General features: G+C 36.5%; 1 protein-coding gene across 1 annotated transcript; it reads right to left on the bottom strand.

Annotated features, from left to right (window-relative positions):
• Positions 1–4,120: 4,120 nt before the first annotated feature.
• On the bottom strand, positions 4,121–5,100 carry LOC5567581 (proteasome subunit beta type-3). The gene is made up of 2 exons (XM_001651774.2): positions 4,952–5,100; positions 4,121–4,884 (listed from the first exon to the last, which is right to left on the bottom strand). The coding sequence occupies exon 2, from the start codon at positions 4,854–4,856 to the stop codon at positions 4,239–4,241; it is 618 nt and encodes a 205-aa protein (XP_001651824.1). The 5' UTR covers positions 4,857–4,884; positions 4,952–5,100; the 3' UTR covers positions 4,121–4,238.
• Between the last annotated feature and the right edge of the window lie 17,850 nt (positions 5,101–22,950).

Raw genomic sequence — 22,950 nt, 5'->3', positions numbered from 1 at the left:
ACCCCGCTGATCAATGATACCCCGGATTACGGTACTGAGCTAAAAAGAGTTGAGTTCTGCGATATCGGAAAGTATCATTACAAAGGCATTACAATTTGTTCAAAAGATGTGTGCAAAAACTTCAAATACGATAATTCATTTATTTATGTTAACGGTGATTTCTTGACTATTGATCGCCATAGAATCACAATTTACGTTTCGCTCTGTAAGTCAAAAACGCAGATAGATTAAAGTAAATTAGATGAATAAAAAAATAAACCAAATAATTATGCCTAGACACAGTAAAGGAAGTTTTTCAAATAATGTAAATTATTTAAATTTGATATGCATGCATGCCAATTTTATTATAAAACTGTTAAAATAAAACAAAAAAAAATAGTTGTTTTTAATTATGATTCGTGGTTTACGGCTAATCAGCCGCGTGGAAGTTTAACAACTACCGAAAAGCTAAACATTACTTATAGTTTGCAATTGGATTAAATGGAAAAATTGATGTGAAGTTTTGCGAAAAAGTTACACGTCTTCTCAGTGAGAATCGAACTCACGACTCCCTGATCTCTAGTAAGGGCGCGTTACCCCTACGCCAAGAGAGGACTCATGAACGCAGAAGTTAACCTGAATTCGATTTCAGCTCAATAATCACGTGGTCCTTTTTCGCAAAGTGCACATCTTTCGGAAGAATTAGGGTTGGATTAGAATTGGATGGGCATCTAATTCTTCCAAAAGAGGTGCACTTTGCGAAAAAGGACCACGTGATTATTGAGCTGAAATCGAATTCAGGTTAACTTCTACAACTACAACGAATAGCTGTCTATCTCGAAACAGCGCCGGTAAGTATATATCCAACAAATTAGAGAACAGTATACTGTATACATAACAATTTCTGTTCAATTTTACAAGTTGTTATCAGAAACATAAAATTGACAATTAATCCATTAATGAATCCATGTTGGAGCGCATCAGCAGCATCCACCCCATGCTGGATGAGTAGCTGAAGACGTTCAACCCGGAGGATTGTTCCACGGTGGCCGCGAATAATTCCTGAGATACGTTCTAGAATTACGAGTGTATTGACGAGATGATTCACGCCTTGAACGGGTGTACCGACATTTCGATAGATCCAGGTCCGTCCCACTCGGGCTCAGATTGGGTACCACTTCTAGTACTGCATTTGGTCCTTCGGTAGTGCAAAAGGTACCCACGTTTGACAGATCGCAGTACACTTTGAATGGCATTCTAGATTACCTTATGAGCCATAAAATTTTGGGCGGCAGCAAGGGACATAGGGGTCTTTAATTTGTCTTTGGTAGAACTACAGGTAAGAAATGTTATTCCGGCTTGTAATCTTATGTAATTCTAATCTACACTTTCCGTCGGTTCGTTCAACAGGACATCGCGGCCAATCTGAGCCGGAAGAACACCATGACACCAAATGTAAACCTAATTGGAATGAACTACACATAGCGCGAGCAACCAAAGACTGACCCCGTCCTGCCGTCGAGGATGACGGCAATATCTCTGGCTAATGACACTATTGTGCATATATGCAAAATACATATAGGGTAAGTGTTCCCTTAGTTGTGGGTGTTCCTATAGTTGCGGTAGTGCCGTTTTCACTGGTTTTATTGCATTAGTCACAGAACCGACACTGCCAATCGACGTTTTGGCTTGTTGATACACGGATAGTTGAAAAGAGCATTCAAATTGCTTCAAAACTGATGAAATATCACTAAAATTGCTAAAACTTTTCTTGCTTGTACCAATAGTTGCGGTAAAGTGTTCCTATAGTGGAGGATCCCATAAGAAACCCACGGATACCGCAACTATAGGAACACAAATTAAAAATATACCGCAACTAAAGGAACAGTGTACCAATAGTGGAGGTATTATTTTTCACTGACATGCCGTGGATTACTGCGATGAAATCATTTTTCTCATTGAGTCAAAGGTCGTTACTTCCCGTTGCAACATTAAAATGTACATTAATTGCGTTTATTGAATTAGGGCGGTTAAACGAAGTTCAATCGTGCTTAGTACCTCCACTATTGGTACATTTACCCTAGTGATCAAAAATATATTCTGGTTCCCCACTGCAGTACTGATTCTTGTATTTTCTGCAACTACTGGCAGTAAAATAGAGAAGGCTGCCTTTACTTTCCTCGCGATTGGAATGGAATTTTGTGATAGATAGAGCTTCAACCCATCAGACATCATATTCCTTCATCATGAGACCATAGTGAAGTACTGAAGTAGGAGAATCTTCCGGAAACTGTCCCATGCGGCCTGGGTGAAGCGTTTCTATCGCCTTTCGTGTAAAAGTGCTCATATCAACAGGAACATGTAAGATAACTTTAGAAAATCCAACGAGGGCAGAAAATTAACCTTAAATTTTAGTCACGCACCAATATTTATACCAATTTTATCTATTTTAGATCAAATCTGACTACCAGAATGGAATTCATTATCGTTTCAAGCAAGGCCCTTAACAAACCTCAAAACCGACGATGACGATGATCTTTTTGGATGTAGAATCATGATTCGTACGATGTACAATATCTTATTCATCACAAATTGTACTGCTAATAATAATTAGAATAAAAATGCTTTTTATACGGTTTATCATCATTCAAGAGAGTAAACAAAACAACTCTTGAAGCGACGACCAACCAACCACACCAATGGACCAATGCACGAGTTTACTAATTTGACGTTTGAGCGGTGCCGAATTCACTGATTTCCATGACCACATAAATAACACGGCACCGCTCAAACGTCAAACAGTGAACTCATGCATTGGTCCATAGTATATGAAACCATAGTGATGATTAAACCACAGACAAAATTAAACGTACTACCCAAGTAACATTAGTAGCTCGATAACGGTTTATTCAGCTAGGGTATGCTAGAGAGTCATTAGTACAACTCTTATTCAGAAAAAAATGTTTCTTGAGTATGTGGTTTACTCATGCTACCCATACACATAGTAGAAGAAACTATGGAAAAAGGTTGAACAATACCATGGAAATGTAAAAAAAAACTACGTTATAAATTTAACCTTTCGCATGGTAGACTCAAGCATTTTCGGTTGAAATCAAGTGGTAAAAATGTTTTAATTGTACCCCCGATATGGTTTCTATTACCATGCAATTTTTATCTGTGTTGAAATAATAAACCGCATAGAATACAAATAATAAACCATAGAAGAATAATGTCGCTGGTGTTCCCTTTGTTCTCGCTCAGAAACATGTTGGGTACATAAGACTTAGTGTCAAACTGCATACTTCGCGTTGACATTTATAGCCCCGCCAGCAAAATATGTTCCTGCTGCCAGTGATGGAAAGTGGCGAACGCTTCTTCATCTGAACTGGAACAAAAACAAAACAAAACGCTCCCGAGCGTCAGAGCGCTGGCTTACTCGCATCTGTCGACTCCCGAGTAACTGAAGCTAAAAGTGATTCGCGAACGTGTTCGGAGCTGCTCAGAGTCATATTGTGCTTTTGGGAAAAAAGCTGCTTACCCTCCGAGATTTATGGTTTTCAAGGGCTTTTGACTACAAACTAGTAGTTTACTATTGATATGATGGTTATACAATTAATTTGTCTGTCAAAACCATAATAAATCACACCTTGCTCGGTTACTCGCGAGCTTGTTGCTACTTCTTTTGACATGTTCTCCCGAGCAGATGGGTGCGGGCTTACTCACACCTAGCCAGATCCCGAGTCTGTGATGTTTGTTATGCGTTGGTATATACTCGTGAGCTGCTTCGTGATGCGAACTTTTCCAGCACTGCCTGCTGCGACGCCAGCGACATTCTTTTCTATGGTTCATTACTTCTATGGTTTATTCTTGTTGAATTTGCTTAATAACCTGACTACATTTAGGCGTTTTATGTTCATTTCTAAAGTTCAAGTTATGTGAGCATTACAACAGTAATTTAGCAAAATGTGAAGTGGTAGTATACATTGTGGCGCTTCTTTCTAGTTCGTAAATATTTTTGGATCAGCGGCACCCTGCAGGACATTTTCAAACGAGTAAAATGAGACGTTTGTTATAATCTGTCTACATTGCAGACTCTGCAATGGAATGCGATTTCTGTTGTTCAGAAAGAACGTAGCCTGCGTCGAGTTTCATAATTTTGAAATAAGTTTATTGAATAATGCTGGAAATACAAAAAGAACATTCAATATCGATTCCCTCCTTCCACCGTCCTCATAGAAATAAACGTTCTTCCCCCTTCCTTAATCCATCCTAGTCTTCAGTTTCTTCACGGTCAGCTTTTCTTTCTCGACAATGTAGACCGTAGCACCCCAACCGGAAATTGCATCCCGATCGAACGCATTCACCAGCGCCTGGGAGATGACTTCGAACAGCTTCTCCGGTTCCAGATCCGGCTTCCACAGGGTTTCGCACATACCGTACAGCTGCTCGGCGCAAGTTCCGGCCACTACGAAATCGTTCGGCATGTTGGGACATCCGATCAGATCCATATTGCAGATGAAAGGTTCGAACGTTTTCGGGTTCAGTCCGGCAATGACCGGTTCGATGAAGTACGGTCCAAAGCGCTTCTCATACAGGAAGTTGGACAGCATCGCCGCAAAGCGTTCCGGTGTCATTTCGCGGTTCTCTCGGACTTCGTACAGATTCTTACGGAACAGTAGCCGCTGGTGCACCGTGAGAATGTCCGTCTGGAGACCCACCAGTCCGAGGTACATGTGGGGATTGATTTCGAAGACCTTCTCGAAATCTGTGGCAATCGTCTGGGCTTGGACACCGAAGCGATGATCCGTGGCAATGGCAACACAATTTTTGCCCTTCATCGCCACCACACAGCCGCCGTTGTACGCTAAGATTGACATGGTGTACCTACGATGCTAATCCGATTTCCTGCAAATTAATAACGCAAAGATGCAAAACAATCTTCTATTAAACACCATAAACACAGAAAACTCACTATAAATTCCAGTGAGGTTATCAGAAAACTGCTTGTAATTTCTGCTTCTGTAAAGGCCGGAATGATGCGAGAATGACAGTCACTTTTCGCCGTTTGACAACATCCCGCACTGTGAAACGTCAAATCACTCCCTGTGACTGTGCATGTTCGGGGATTGTTGCACTCGCAACTAAAACTGTTTTATACTGAAGGATACACCGAAAAGAAAATAAACCGGGCGCCCCGAAAAAAAAAGTATATAAAATGTATATTACATGGTTTGTAATTTAAAATTATTGCGCATTCCTTTCACCACTGGACGACTATCGTGAAAGTTTTTACAAGTGCGGAAATGCTAATAAAAGTGCGTAATTGCGTCAAATCGAGTCGGTGTCTTCAGCGGGGTAATTCCTCACAGTCCAAAGAATAAGTGCTCTGAAGGCACCAACATGATTTGATGCAAACCCGCATTTTTATTCGCATATTCGCACTTAAGGACCCGCACTTCGCAGTCCATTAGTGGAAGAAATACACAGTACCATTGTTCTAAATACCGTGCATCTGACTCAGAGTGCCGGATGACATTTTGAAACATCTCTCAATTTAACTAACAAAGCGCATCATAATTAAAACTTTTGTATCAAACAATGCCTTGAGGGTTGTATGATTGTTTTGGAAAATAAAATAAATATTTTATTTTGCCATTTTGAAATTATATTGAGGATTTTGCCCGCTAATAGACTCACACCTAAATAATTTTGTCACACCAAAATATTCTCCCACCATGTTTGCCATATATTGGATGGCGTCGTAGCTAACAAAACCAACAAGTAACGCACATGTAACGCATGCTGTTGGTTTGTACATTGAATGCAAGGTGCGTGCTTCTATTAAAGTGCCATATAAAGCCTTGTATCTACATCCTAAGTAGAGCGGTCAAGTACAATTTGTTGCTAATTACCAAAGTATTTTTGACAGCTGATCCAGAATGAGCGAAGTGTCACTTTTACTTGCGGAATAATTGAGCGGCACATTTTTCCGTACGGAATAGTGACAGCTCCATTTGATTTGTACGGCAGGCGTTACCAATGTTACGAATAAAGCTCTACTTGTCAACTCAATACAGCTCAAGTAATTCGGACAGCTGAAGCATTTCTTGGCCATTACTTGTCCTATCCTTTTGAACAGTACTTACGAAGTGGAAACTACCCATAAACTGATATGTGAGTATTTATTTTTCCACGTTGAATATGTGCACGAGAATCTATTCGTCAACAATACGTACAATAACTGAAATACGATATTTAATAATTTAAATATTTTAAATTGGAATGCTCGTTCTCTGAATGGTAAAGAGGACGAGCTGTTTAATTTTCTTACAGCTAATAGCGTGCATATAGCAGTTATTACTGAAACGTATTTGAAACCTGGATCTAAACTCAAAAGAGATCCTAACTTTCATGTTTATCGTAAGGCCGGAACAAATCTTAAAATCTTCTTTTGTCACCTTCCGTTAAAATGTGTCGAGGGGGGGACACTAAATAATAAAATGTAAATTCAGGTAAATTAATTATTTTTTATACTCATATGCTGCAAAACCATGCTTTTGTCACATAAACCCTTCAAATCAAGACATTTTGATGTCATTTTCATTTTTATTTTCCATAACAATAATCTAAAATATTTTTCATACTTCGATTTCTCATAATAACAGGGTTTTTTTTCCTTGAGTTTTAATGAGAGAAAATATTAAACTTTCAAATTGTGTTTAAGCTATTTACAATTTTGGAAACACAGCAGAACTGTTGCCCTTGGATGCAACTTTTAAATAAATTTGTATTGTTTTAATTTGATTTAACATATATGTAACATTTTGTTTGTAAAAATATTTCACTAAATTTGAAATAAAATGGATGAAAATTGGCTCTGTAAAATACCGTTTTGTCTCAAATTCCGAACAGACTCATATTCCAAACACTCGGTTTTTGTATGGCGATTTGGTTGAAATGTTTCGCTGAAATATGTCACCATATTACAAGGAAATGGCAGTCAATTGCAATTCAATTTTAACGTCTCCAATATAATTTATACCGCAGCAGTAGTGATGATTCTCTAGTTTGAGACCAGTAGAACAAACTCAGATTAATTTATTTGGCAAATTATTCATTTAAATATGATTTATTCGTGCTGTTCGGAATTTGAATCAAGGTGTTCGGAATATGAGACAGAATGAACACAGTGTTCGGCATTTGAATCAAAATGTTGTTCCATACTTTTAAGTAAAAACAATACTAAAACTAATAAAATCAACATTATTATTGGTACACCCAACAGCTAACAGTTAGACTTTGCGAAGAAATGAAAACTTACACAAATATCAGCTAATTTATGCCAATCAGATGCATTTGAAGTCTCTGTTGGTCTCTGTTCGGAATATGAGTCAAAACGGTATATTGTTCTTCTATGCCCTCTTGTGCCATGTTCTTTGCAAACCTTAGCGACTGTAAGATAAATATGCATAGGACGGCAGTAGGCACAATGGAAATTCGCCGTAAAATTCTTTAAATTTCACGTTTTATGAAGGTGATAAAACTAAAATTTCTCCCATACTTTTGTTCAAATTTTGCACTAAAGTACATGTTCTCAATGAAACTACATTTCAAATATGTAAACTAAGCGGTGTGTTTATAATTGTAATTTGTATTATTTTTACAGATAATAAAGTTATTACCAGAGTGGCAATCAAACATTTAAAACAAAACAAGCAATCAGAAGAAGTCCAAGATAAAATAAAAGATATGAAAATTGTTACATTTATTAAATTTACATAGGCAATAAACTGAAAAGCACTGCGTTTTTCATATGAATTAAAACGATCAAACGAATTTTGTGGATTTTCCTGAATTTTGAGCCTCTACGAAATCGCGAATTTCCATTGTCACTAGTTGTAAGTGTCCAGAAGAGCAGCTTTGATGGCACTTTTTCTATATACGGTTTATATTTGATCGGAATCCAGACAGACCGGACTAGATGATATTTTGGTGTTCAAAAGATACGTTAAGAAACCCATCAATTTTGATTTTCCCGGTGCTGTTTTGATACAGATGTATCATCAAATAGATAAGTTAGATTAGTACAACGAATGATGCCATTCCTACATTTCGAATTTCTGAGTTACGTTTTTCTGAAACCATTAAAAAGCACTTGGTTCAGTCTGTCTGAACACCGACCATTTATGAAGCGGATTCCCCAATAAATATGGTTTTATTCTTTAATGAAAAAATAGAAGGACATTTCATACGTAGTTTGTGGATGATGATCACGCTTTCAACATTTATACATACAGAAGAAGGAGGCACGCTATCTCTGAACCACCAGATTATAAAAATCTAATGTACATCGGATTTTCTCTAGCTAAAGATCAATATTCGGTTCATATTTTCATAATTGGAAGGTTTGAAAATATTCTATCGATGAATTTTCTTCCGTACATTTTGTATGGGCAGATTTCGGTCACAAAACGGGATTTCTATAGATTTTGATATGAAATATAGCTTAAAAGTGGAAAAAATCAAAATTTCACCGATAGAATACTTTTAAAACCTTCTGATTATGAAAACACACATCTAATACTAATCTCTAGTGAGGAAAAATCCGATGTACATTCGATTTTCATATTTTCCTGGTTCAGACATATCGTGGGAATATCTACTAGGAAAACATGTATTAAAATAAATTTTAAGAGCCAATCACTGAATTGATTTGACACATTTGTTGTTCATTGAAAGTTTATATGAATAATAATTCATGGTATCACTAAAATATGCTATTTCCAAAGTTTACACTGTTACAGTAAAAGTGACGTAAACGTTATTCTAAAAGAAACCCGTTCAATAAAAGATCCCACATCTAGAAGCATTAACAGATTTAGGACTTATAAAATTGGAATTCAGAAGTTCAATACAAAATTTGATATTGATTACTGACTAAAATGTAAGGATAATCTAATCAAACAGTTTGATATACAGTAGCGCTCAGAAGTAATTTGGAAAATCAGTTTCAAATAAACATTATATAAATAAAATAAACATAATTTTGGTGTCCAGTTTCATATATTCTTAATTGTATTACTTTTGCTGTTGTCACAATGACAAACAAGTTTACTATAGAAAATGTGAAAAAAAAGAAAAAAAAAATTGATTGGATTGATGAAGCTCTTTACTGTTGAGTTAGGGTACAATATATTTTTAGTATATTGAACAGAAAGTTTGTTATTGAGTAGTGTTTGATCCTTCGACCTTGACACTTGCTCCTGCGGGAGCGGGTGATGAGGGCAGGATCAAACATGTCGCGCGTCGGTAGTGAAGCGGTGAAAAAGTGATCGGTTCGTTAGTAGTGTTTGATCCTTCGACCTTGATGCTTGCTCCTGCTGGGGCGGGTGATGAGGGCAGGATCAAACATGTCGAGCGTCGGTAGTGAAGCGGTGAAAAAGTGATCGGTTCGTTAGTAGTGTTTGATCCTTCGAACTTGACGCTTGCTCCTGCGGGGGCGGGCGATGGGGGCAGGATCAAACTTGTCGCGCGTCGTTCGCTCAGAGAAATGAAAAAGCGCCGCGGATCGCTAGTAGTGTTTGATCTATTGATCGCGTCGCTTGCTCTTGCGTGGGCGAGTGACGAACACTTGTTCGGCGTTTAATGCGATTATCGAATTATTTCGCGAATCCAGTTAGGCGTGATTATATCATGGATCGCATCACCAAACATTGGTGACTCCCAGATCTTTACCTTATCCCACTAACCCAATATCCTCTCCATGACAACCGTGGAGATGCAGAGGTGATCTCGGTCTCTAGTAACAACGGTAGTCACACTTACATTCCTTCCCTTCCCCGATGACCGTAAGGACGTGGCCGGCGTCGTTATTGACTTTTAAATTTGAGCTCTCGATTTGTGCACATTGAAGAATGGTAAGCTAATCCCAAGCCCCATTCATTAATTCCCTGTGCAACTTCGATTGTTCTGGTCAATCACGGAGTAGCAACTACGAATTGTACGGTCATCTATGCTTATGCTTATGCTTATTGAACAGAAAGTTTGTTATTGGAATATTGTTTTTTTAAATTATTCTTTGTTAGGAAATAGATTTCAATGAAAATGAACAACAAAATATATTAATTTTAAATTAATCTTCGTCATTATTATCCAAATTCAAAACCATTTAGCAATCAGTGGCCAGATATAGAAATGATTGCACTTAAAATATTAAGACTGTTTAGAAAATTTGAGCGATTATTATACAACTTATTGATCTCTATTAATATTTCAGCTGAACTTTATTATCGGCCCTCATACTAAAATAAACTTACACAGCATATAATGAAACAGTTTAATAATAAAAAAAATCTTTAAATTACCGAATTATCAATTAAATTGAACGATAGGGCAATTTCGATAATACTCGAATCTGTTGTCCTCATTAATATTCAGGCTATTCCATCAAGAGCATTGATACATCAAAACAAATCGATAAGTTGATTAGGTGGAGATCTCCTGCAACATTGAGTGCATAATACACGAAATAAATATCTTGTTTTATGTAATATTTGCCAAAAAGAGCATATTTCATTCTCTTGAAAACGGCTGACTTTATGACTTGTTAACAAATGAGAAAACAATGTTTTTCAAGTAGTTAAAGCATTGAATTTTAATAAATTTATTTAACTTTGATTTTGTTTATTTATAAATTTATTAATTTAGACACGACTATAATGTAATATTTACATAATTATTAAAAGCTTTAAAAAATCTGTTTGATTGCATTTATCAAGAAAATCTAAAATTTCCTAGATTATTTTCAATCTTGTCATATGAAGCTGAATCATAATTTTATAAACCAAGTTTAAAAGTCAAACAAAAATAAAGTTTGAACAAAAAAATAATTGTATGTTTTTTTCCTGCGCCTTTCTTTTTACCGAAATGATTAAAAATGCTACGTCCACTAGCTTGGACCCCTCCCTCCTCCTCGTCACACATCGTCACGAATTCGTGAAGACCCCCCTCCCCCCTAAAAAGCTACGTCATTTATGGACGACCCCTTTTGGTATTTATTTAAAAACTTGAAAAAACCTCAGAAGCCAATACCGGCATTGAATGAGGAAAACAAATTATTACTAACTAATTGCGAAAAAGCTCAAATGCTTGCCATGTAATTTGAAAGCGCACAATTTTAATTTAGGACTTACTAGTCCAATTTAAAATCAAGTTACTCAGGACTTCGAAAATATTCTCAATCAAGAGAACGTTTTCGAAAATGCCTGTGAGAATGATTTGGAAGAAGTGAGAACTATTATTAAAAAAATTCAAAAACATGAAAGCCCCTGGCGAGGATGGAATTTTCTACATCCTCATCAAGAAACTTCCAGAAAGTAGCTTATCATTCTTAGTTGATAAATTTAACAAATGTTTTCAATTAGCATATTTTTCAGACAAATGGAAAAATGCCAAAGTTGTTCCAATTTTAAAACCAGACAAAAACCCTGCAGAAGCTTCTAGCTATCGTCCAATCAGTTTGCTTTCCTCCATCAGTAAACTTTTTGAAAAGGTCATTTTGAACAAAATGATGGCCCACATCAACGACAATTCAATTTTTGCCAAAGAACAGTTTGGATTCCGCCATTGACATTCGACCACTCATCAACTTTTACGTGTAACAAATTTGATCCGTTCCAACAAATCTGAAGGCTATTCTACTGGTCTTGCTCTTCTAGACATAGAAAAAGCATTGTTTGACATGAAGGTTTGATTGTAAAATAAAAAAAAACTTTAATTTTCCAACATACATTGTTAGAATAATTCAAAGTTATCTGTCAAATCGTACACTACAGGTTAATTATCAGAACTCCAGGTCTGAAAGACTTCCTGTAAGAGCTGGTGTTCCCCAAGGCAGCATTTTGGGACCAATATTATACATTATTTTCACATCTGACTTACCTGAGTTACCTCAGGGATGTCAGAAATCTTTGTTAGCGGATTACACAGGCCTCTCCGCCAAAGGACGAAGACTGCGTGTCATCTGTAGTCGATTGCAAAAAAGTTTGGATATTTTTTCTTCATACTTGCAAAAATGAAAGATTTCTCCTAACGCTTCCAAAACTCAACTAATAATATTCCCACATAAAGCAAAAGCTCTTTATTTGAAATCTTCAAGTAGACATGTTGTCACGATGAGAGGGGTTCCAATAAATTGGTCAGATGAAGTTAAGTATCTAGGGCTCATGCTAGATAGGAATTTAACTTTTAAAAATCACATTGAGGTTGAATGCCAAATGTAATAAATATGTAAAATGTCTCTATCCCCTTATTAATAGAAAATCAAAACTTTGTCTTAAGAACAAGCTTTTGATATTTAAACAAATTTTCAGGCCAGCCATGTTGTATGCTGTACCAATATGGACTAGCTGTTGTAATACCAGGAAGCTCTGCAGAGAATTCAAAATAAAATTTTGAAAATGATTCTGAGGCTTCCTCTCCTGGCATAGTACCAATAAGTTACATATAATATCCAATGTGAAAACATTGGGACAAATGTCGAATAAAATAATTAATAATTTCAGGCAAAAATCGTTTCAATCTTCTATTGCTACGATTATACGGTTAGGTTAGGTTAAGTAAATAAAAAACGTGTTTCTTATCTCTTATAAGCAGATGAAATCAACTCACCTGTAAAAAATCGGAACTGCTACGGCAAATGAAAAGCAATATGTTGTTAACAAAATGTTAATAAAATCTTAAATTTGTTTTACCAAATTAGGATGATAGTGTTGTCTAATAACACAGAACACCTAGATATAAAAAATGAATGTAATGTTTGGAATGATACTAATAAAGAAAAAAAAACATAGTTTTGTTCAGGAAATTTTAAAACCATAGTTCACCTTTATAGAAGAATGAGTGGGAGATGATTGGCAATAAAAAAAAGTATAATAAAAAAATAACTAAAATTAAAAATTTTGATTAAAAAAATAAAAATATTTGTTTGCTTCAATATTTTGTAATGGGGTTTTGTGTAATACAAAGAAAAATTAAATACATGACAAGTTTCGCTCAAAAATTATGTAGGTATTATGGGTTCTGAATGTGTAGAATAAGTTTAAAATTTTCATAATCTTAAGCCATGAGAAATCTTTATTATAATAAAACAGTTTTAACCCGTATAGGCCTGAGTGAAAGCAAAAATACTGAAACCCTCACCGCTCAGCGAATTCTTAACGGATTCAAATGATATTTTGTCAGTTCACTGGCCCACATTTCTAGTAACTAGAAGTAGCCAAAGGAACTCGGAAATATTCCTGTGGCCGGAGTTATTCTGGTGGGTCACTGGGTCAAGTCGGGTAAAAAATTGATATTTTTAGAGACATGCTAAGTTACCTTTATTTATTTGCAATCAAAATCATTTTAACTTGCATAAACCATCAAGATCTGATATTCAACATTATGAATGAAGAGTTTTGCACCGTTTAAAATATACCAGATGTAGCCATTCGGACGTAATGCCCTAAAGAATCGGTTATAGATTTGTTGGATACTTAACAGTTTCAATTCTCGAAAAGTAGAAATCAAACCTAATTGTGCACTAAAATGCGTTCCCATAAGCTTGGCACAGATGTTCAGTTAAAAATTTGCCTCTTTATCGTAAGTTTGAGGCGTCTCCGACCCGAAAATGATCATTTATAGGACCCGAAAATGATCATTTATAGGTATAATCAAATGCAAAACTCATAGTTATCCAATTCAATCGTTTCTCAAAAGGTTTACACTGATGCAATTTTCTTTAAATTTCGTCATGTAGTGGCCATATTATATCCGATTCCGGAAATTATCTGTGACTTGAAATTTGCCTATCTCCAGGGGCACAAACGCACAGTACTCTTCTCACCCGACCTGACCCAGTAATCCACCGGAATAACTCCGGCCACAGGAATAATTCCGCGTTCCTGTGTCCACTTCTAGAAACTAGAAATGTGTGCCAGTATACTGACAAAAAATCATTTGAATCCGTTAAGAATTCGCTGAGCGGTAAAGGTTTTAGAATTTTTGCTTTCACTCAGGCCTATACGGGTTAAAACATGCATGTATAATACCGCGATAATGCACAGACAATCATCATCACATTTATTTATTTTTACTAGTGAAGTGGTAATTTTACATGCAGAATGGATATTTCGGTATATGCATTACGTTAATAAAACACAGTTTTACATTAAAGCGGTGGTTTTTTATTTGGTGTGAGTACCATTTTTTCTCTGTCGGTTAGGAGCGCAAAATCCATGGAATATATTGAGTACCTATCCGGTGTCGATTTGACTCGTGCAATTTATATTTAAATAGTTCAATTTTTACATTTAGCCTGATATTAGTTCATATAGTGATACATTTCCGATTTCCGTTGTATAGATAGTTCTAAATGGTTGCTTAGTGATTTGGTTTACTTATGTTCACAGATGCAGTGTTTCGCATTCAAGCTGTTTGAAGCTTTGGTTCTAGAGGCGCTGCTGGTTTTATGCTTCAGGATTAAAGTGTGTTTCAGGTGTAAAGCAACATAAACATTTGGAACAACTGAACTAAATAAGCTCGTCAGATTCAATGAAGATCGACTTAGATGCTGCTGCTCACAACATAATGGCTTAACGATTCTTCAACATTTTTGTTTAACACTATTCAGTCTTGATGGCACTGTCTTGTCTTGAAACGCTAAAATTAAATATAACTAAATGCGGTTAGAGAGCGTGAAAGACGAGATATTAGAACAATTTATCAATCCAGTATGTTTAAGAGTAATATTTCACTGCGCGTGAATTATTTTGTTAAAAATTGCAAAACTTCTCATGGGAACGCTTATCGATAAAATTTCACCTCCAGTCCTTTAAGAGTAGGGTTGAATTTGGGACAGAACAGAACAAAAGAAAAACGTTCATTTTTAACTGAAATCCGTTTATTTCCAATTATCTTAAAACCGATAAATAATTTAGAATACTGGCGATTGAGTTCACTGAATAATGATCTTAATAATATAACTTTTTAGTCAATAAATCGTTTATCTTACAATTTTCGGTAGTAACTCACTTTTTTTACACTTTAAGTCGATTTTGAACGTTTGTCGTCGGTTTGCCCAACGAATACGGTTTACTAATTAGTAGAAACAAAGCTGACAGCGTGCTAGTGTATACCTTGATACCTTGAAGCATATCTGACTTAAAGTTACTATTTCTACAATCGTCGCTCTGCCGTTCAGTTCAATATGGGGACACACTTTGATCTACAGTTGTATAGCAATGATCATGTTTTCAGCTGTTGTAAAACTTTCGTCACAAACGATGTAAATTTTAACTACACACGAACTCACATTCCATTTCCAATTAGACAAACACGTTGCGGATTGAGTGTGATGGTGGAGCATTTTTTTGAGTTTGATGTTCAGTTTGAGTATCTGCCAAGAGATGGCGTCGTGATCATTCTTACGGTTGTTTCTTCGGTTGTATAACATTAGGATCTAATCATGTAAAAATTCTGTCTCATGTCAGTATTGTCCTGTGGTTTACGATATACTTCTTGCTGCTGGAGATCGATTCTCCGGCCGGATGAGCTCCCACGGTTCCCTTTTCCAACTACTGGCTTTGCTATTGCGTTCTTTGCAGAAAAAAATACACTACGGTTCCTGTTTCACTGTGTTCCTCTGGTCGGTTTCAATACTTTTTTTTTCTTGGTAGTCGTGAGATGTTGTTTCCTTAAATATAAGAAAATACGCGATTTTTCCTGCTCTCTTAGCTTTGGATTCTGATAATATTCTCTTTTCTCGTTAATATATGCTTTTGAATATAGATATGATTCGCTTACTGAACGGATATGCTTTTTTCAAGTGTGAAATGCTTTTCGAAACACTTCTTTGCAAATATAGTTGATGAATGGTGCAACTAGTCTACAATCGGACATGAAAAAATGGTCCAACGATCATTAATTTATAGTTTTATGAGAAACATAAACAAATATTGACGTTTAAACTTACTTTCGATATACTAGTTCAAAAACATGAAGGAAAATAGAAGAAACAAGGAATGCTGGTCTATATCAGGATGCAGAAAATAACTTCAGAAAATTGCGAATATGGTCCTAATTTTTTTGATAAAATCTGGTTTTTAGTAATATAGTGAATTTTTACTACTGCTTTAGCAAATTTTCCCGGTTACATCATATTTAAACTTCAATTTAAAAAAAGGTCCGATTTTGAAACTTCTAACTTTTGATCATGTTTGACGTTCGCTTATAAGCAGTTTATTCACCACCGCTTAAACTTAAAACTAGTTAAATCATATTGATAAACTTCGCTTACGGCTTAAGCGAAGATGAAGAAGTCAGCCATTAATCGACAAAAAAGTCACTGGAGTTGTTCCTATAATATAGGAACAGTTATTATCTGATATTTCGGAAGCAGCCTATGGACATGCCCTTTATCAACTGCAGCGATTTGCAGTAGACATGATCAGTGCTGGGAATGGTAATAGTAGTAGGCTTGACTTTTCGCGAAAATCACGTCACGGTGCCCCGACAGACCGTTATTATGTAAAAAAATTGTCCAAAAAATCTTAGCACAGGGCTCGATTCCTGAGGTCATTTTGCACCTCTGGGCCAATTTTTAAAAAAATCCCTAGGAGGAATCTCGAGATATCTTGATTTGAAGTTTTTTACTTAAAAATTCAATATAATCCATAATTAAATTTTGCTATAGCACTGAAAAAAACCTACAAAAACACTCAAAAAGTTGGCCAAACTGTTCTCAACTTGTATAAAATTTGTACCGTTTTTGCAATTAGAAATATTTGCAACTGGCTTAACTTACCAGAGTGGCTTAAGTATATTTTATATGGCTTAAACCAGTAAGCTTAGTTTAACGGAATGCAATCTATGAAATAAATGTCAATATACAATTGATGTCACGTTCAATAAACGTGAAACATTCAATGCAGAATATTTTCAATTGATAGGTTATTTTACAAATTTCATACTAAGTAACCAGCCCACCAAAGGCTGCCGTTTTTATTTTTCTTATTAAATATTGTTACTCTTGATGTTTACGTCAAGTTTTCCACCGAGTATTGCCCTCAGGCACTTCAGATAAAAAATGTTTTGTTCAACATTCTCAGCCACAACAGGATTATAACTACACGAAAAACATGATTGTCATTTGGTCGGTGTTTAGACAGACTGGACCAAGTGTTTTTAATGGTTTCAGGAAAACGTACCCCAAGCATTCGGTATAAGTATAATAAAATATGTGCATTATTTGCTGTCAGAAGGGAACTTATCTATTTGAAGAAACATCTGTTTCAAAATAGAATTTGAAATACTGTAATTGATGGAGTCCTTGACTTATCTATGCAAAGCCAAAATGTCATCAAGTCAGTTCTGTCTGAACACCGACCATATGTTGCAAGTGTTCGACGATTAACAAAGTCTTTAACAACTTCAAACAAATCCCCAATAATTACTACTTAAGTATCAACATCACTAGGACTTCCACTCTGTATACCTGCAACCCTTCCCTTCATTTTATTTTTTTCGGGATTCATCGTCAATCTGTTTATTGACTACTAAGTCGCGTTCGACCCAGTAACAAAGAATAGATGTTGCAGGTAATAGCAAAGACTTACTAATAAGATAAAAGCTGATTAAGCTGACAAATACAATCAAGTTTAAGAATTATAGACGAGGAGCTTATGTTTTTTGTATAATTACATGGAATAAAAAGAGATGAGTTTCTGAATTTGCTGTTCAATATTGCGTTTTATCGCATATACTCCTTGATTTTGCAGACCATGACTTTATTGGAATAGATCGCAATTCAGTAAAGAAGGATTTCACTATTTTAAAGATGGACAACTAGGATAAGCTTGTAATGCCATTTTTTTCTACCCAAACGTATATGGTTGCATGTAGAGAAAGAAGCAGGTTAAGATGTGTTGGTGCTGAAGCAGTGCTTGATTGAGATGTGGATGAATTTGTTGAAGATCCATATAACACTTGTGACGTATGATAATAATGTTTCCCTTGAAGTAAAAACACATGTTCTGGCTGCGAAGATCTCCTTTTACGGATTACGTAACCAGCTTAGGGACCCGCATCTTGCAAAGGGAAACGACATCTACACTGTTGCTTGATAAAGGCTTATCTGACTTCATAGATTCATTATTTCATTAATAACTTCGCCAAAAACCTCGCGATCCTTTATTGTACAACACTGAAAAGTGTTTCGAAAACCAAATCAATTTTCAATCATAATGCAGAAAGAGCATTGATGAATACAAGCATGCCTAAAAGAAACATCACTGTTAATTTTCCATGTATAAAACGCTTATTCTTGGCTCTCTTAGCACATTTATTTGAGAACAGGAGCGAGAACTATTGAGCGAATAAAATAGGCAAACTTCAGTGAGCTGGTCATTTAGTGCGAATGCCGGAAGAAAAAGTTGCATTAATCAGGTGAAGCTCAGCGACCCCGTGGAAGACCACGGCGTATGATTATTCTGTTATTGACTTGAGCGTACCATAGTAATCAAATCATTCAATTGCACGTGGCTCTCCCAGTACAGTAGTTCAAAAACGTGAATCTCATCAAGTAGCCTCTGTTGGGTGCACGAATTTTCTAAATCATGAGTGTCATTGACCCCAGCAACACACATGTTATTATTGTGTATTATTAACTGATATATGACCAAAACTAGTCATATTTAAGTTGATAATACACAATTATAACATGTGTGTTACTCGGGGAAAGCTCTAAATGCGGGAAATGCAGCGGGAAATAGAACATTTTTCTACAGTAATTTCGGGTTGCCCTTAGCAACGGGTGTTTTGCAATTTTCAAGGCATTTTGCCTACAGAAGCGATGGGCGTGAGTTTCACTGGCTTCGCTGACTGTGATTGGCTTTGTTTGGCTACTGTAGAGTGAGTTTCAGATTTTTTCCCAACCCTGGACATGATGTCCCGGGCCCGATCCATCTGACAAGCCAATCGAAGAAGCCATAGAAGATGGTGTCTCCATCGATGACGGTAGCCTGTTTGGAAGGGACCCGAAATTTGAGTATAAACCAAGAGGTGTGACAAAATCTCAAAAACCGGAAAACATGTTTTTGGACTTCAATTTACGGAAAATGTTTAAAAATTCAGTGGGTCTCAAAAGTTTTGGTAAAATCTTATTTTTATTCAACAACACAATAGAGTCTATTCGCTACTACTTTGACGAATTTTCCATCTCAAATGACGGCTATATCATATTTGAACTTTATTTTAAAAAATGGGTCGAAATATGAACCTTGAAAGCCCAAACGCAATGATAGCGGAACCGGTTCATCTAGAATGGATCACACCATCTCGACTGAGCTGTCAACAAATGTAAGCAGGGATTGAATCCTGAGAAAATTGAGAGAATCTCTCACGTATCGCTCTCTGTTACTATCATAACATGCTGCACATAATGAGAGACTGTTTATCGTATACTGCTACAACTTTGATCAGATTGGGGGGGATAGTAGGGTAACCAATATATTTTGGACCTCTATATATTTTGGACCCCCGGCCCATTTTCCTGCAAATTTCCCAGTTTAAATCGAAAGATCAACTCAATTCTCATGCCATCTAGAAGGATAGCACTGTTCTGCACTTGCATCAACCTTTTGTGCATAGAAAATGTGTTTATTTTATCTGAAATTAATTTAATTTAATCGGTTCATCCATGCAACCGTTACAACACGTTAAACATAGAAATTGAAGCCGTCAGAAATTTTTTAAATGTAAACAAAAACTTTTTTTCAAATTTCTGCGCTAAAAGCGTAGAATTTCTTCGGTTTTCCATTGCCAATCGATTGATTAGGCTATGGGCAAGCATACTATACAACCAGTGTCGTGGACTTTGTCGCCAAACGATAAAAAAATGCTGGGGGTCCAAAATATATACTTTGAGGGTCCAAAATGTATTGGTGTGTCCAAAATACAATTCAATTATTTTCGACGTTTTTTGGACCCTACATGACCTTATGGGCATTTTTATCTCGTAGAGGAAGTTTTCCTCTACATTTTGGCATATTCTTTGACTTGGTTACGCTGTGCAATCAATTAATTGGGACAAAAAACTAAAATCACTTCCTTAGGGGGTCCAAAATACGACCGTTACCCTAGTGCATGATAAAACCCCTCTAAACATGCTCCAAGCCTGTGGGACACTAATGCTATTGGAAGTTCGTGGATTGTTTATCGTGCCAGTAAAGAAAAACCCCTATCCCGAACGGTAAACAAGCGAGAAAAAATGATTTTATCATCGCTCTCTCTTTGGGGCTCTCGCTCGCTGCTTCCATTTATTGTCAGTGCAGACAAAATCCAGAACGGACACAAGCTTCGCTCAACTATTTCGCGCGACCAACACGTCGCTGGACTCTGGCGACCTTTTCATGTTAGTGCTCGAGCGACACAAGCTATTTCAATGCGTCGCTGGAGCACTAAACTGCAAAGCGCTCACCAGTCCAGCGACGCGAAAGTTGAGCGACATTGCAGCGATTACTCGGATGCACAATATCAGACTTGTTATTGACCGTTGCACGAATTTTTAGATTCTAATGAAATTGTTCAAGGTTAAGATACATTTTGCACACCACTAAAATCAGCAGGCGTATGCTTTGGAAGCTGTTCATGACGTTTCAAAATAATTCAAATCAGTCAAACAGATTGCATCAAAACTTCGTTTTTGTTATGTTTATTTGAAAGCGATCAGCATTGGAGTAAAAAATTATCCACCGTATTGCCAGCTACACCCCACTAAAAGATTTTTTCCTGACGAATGCTCCTTGAAATCGTCAGCAGCCGTTATGCTCATCGGGAAGTTTTTCCTTTGAAAAGCTGGATCCAGAATGGATGTTTGCTGGATCCAGAATGATCATCATCAAAATCGTATTCGGAATCAGATTTGTTTCCTGCAGATTCAGGCGTAATCGATTAACGATTCGGTATTCCTCCTAACGGAAGATCATTCACAAATTTCATAACGCTGAAGGCAGTGGGAATGTGTCCAAATCTTACAGTTTTTATAAGAACTACAAAAAGTGGAGGTGGATGGGTTTCAAAAATGGCCAATTGCGGTGTTATGAAATTTGAGAATAAACCTTTTCTGCAACTTAACCTTAGTCGCTGTGTATTGGTTCACACCACGTTAAGGGACGAACTAAAACCTTCATCGTGATGTTTAATTTATCTACTGGGCACTGGAGCATTCTTCTGGTGGCGTTTCTGGCAACGTTCGGATTGCATTCCTGAACCAAGTGAATTTAGTCAATTATGTTACGCTAACCGTTCGCGCAAAATCAAAACAAAGATAGAAAAGTTAGTATCCAAGCACGTTGTCAAGCGGTAATGTGAGTGTATGTGTGAGGTGTGCAAATGTTCACTGTGCAAAAATTTTCTGCACAGTAGTCTAATAAGGTGCAACATGCTCAATACACCTTGCGATACAATGACGATCGTGGACCGCAACAGATGGGATGTTTTTCTTTGCTTGCTTTGATCGTGCTTCATACTCAAATGAGAGCGAATTCTGCAATGCCTGAATGTAAGTGAACAAACACTGAGTCGACAAGCATAGAGAGATCGCAGCAAGCGTTGGTAGAGTTTGATTGTGTTTTTGCAAAATGTCACGTTTTTTTCTCTTGGAGTGAAAAAGTTTTGGCTGAAAATTAAGCGGATGTTTAAGAATTTATGAAGGAAAAATATTGGTATTGGATATTGAAGATTAGAGATTAGACATGCCCGCTGCATCACTTCGCTGGTTTCAAATAAGGCGCCTTCGATCGAGAGTTGATTTTCAGCATTCGAAAGCAGCACGAGTATATCGGATTACCACAGTTGTCCAATGGTCAAGGGTGAGATCTTTCCAGCATATCCCATATATTCAGTATTGAACTTCGGTTACAACACCATTTATCAAATTGTAGAAACTGATGATAATTAATGCAGAAATCGAACAAAATTTTAAAACATCATTCGATTTTGGCACGGTGCCTGTACGGATATGTATCGAACCGCAGCAGATTTTAAAGTTTTTTTTTGAGCATTATTATTCTGGTTCTTGGATATTGCTTAATCGTAATTTCTATATTCTTGAATATTGCTTAACGGGAAAGGGATAGTTTTCTTTTCATATCAGAGAGCTAACAACGGCACTTAAGCCAAGGCTCTAGAGCCAGGGCATAAGGCCGAAATACCTGTGTCCCATCCCAGAAAAAGGAAAAACCCAGCAATGGAGTGTGCATTAACATTCTTAGCAAAGCCACTTCCAAAAATTTTACCTATCCCCTGAAATGAAACGGTCGGTACGGTTGTCCCCGTTTCATCCTTCATAAAATTTAAAAACTTTCGTCTATCATGTTATTCACACACGGAGAAAAAAGAATTGTCCAGTCAATTATATTTGCTGGTAGATCAATCATATTTTTAATTGAATTTCAGTCAACCATACATTAAAATTGATTCAACCTTTTATATGGTTGGTTGTGTTGATGTTGTGTTGTCAAAACCGGAACGAATCTTCTTTATGAATATTGTAAAAATGCGACAAAATGTAAATATGAATATGAATATGGGAGCAGGAATACAATCCACTATCTTGAGAGTGAGAGCGTATTAACTTACAACTACTCCAACTTCGCTTGTTGGTAAACAGCGGTTTTATTGCGGTACAGCTCATAACGTTTCATGTAATAATAACAGAAGAGAGGATCGATGAAAAGAAATCGATCATGCGGCTTACGCCCTTATTCTAGCACACGCTTGAAATGTTTTTGTGTTATGTTTATAGCCGTTATTTTAGCGCGAAAATAGTAGCAAGAACACACTCAATCATTTTGATTAATAATAAAAAGGTTTTATCAAAAATTTTAGGCCTCTATTCTTCAGCCTTTTTTGAAGAATCTGAAAACAAATTCC

Source organism: Aedes aegypti, chromosome 3 (genome assembly GCF_002204515.2).
Source record: "Aedes aegypti strain LVP_AGWG chromosome 3, AaegL5.0 Primary Assembly, whole genome shotgun sequence".
In the NCBI taxonomy this organism is placed as follows: domain Eukaryota; kingdom Metazoa; phylum Arthropoda; class Insecta; order Diptera; family Culicidae; genus Aedes; species Aedes aegypti.
This window is presented reverse-complemented; position numbering and strand designations above follow the sequence as displayed.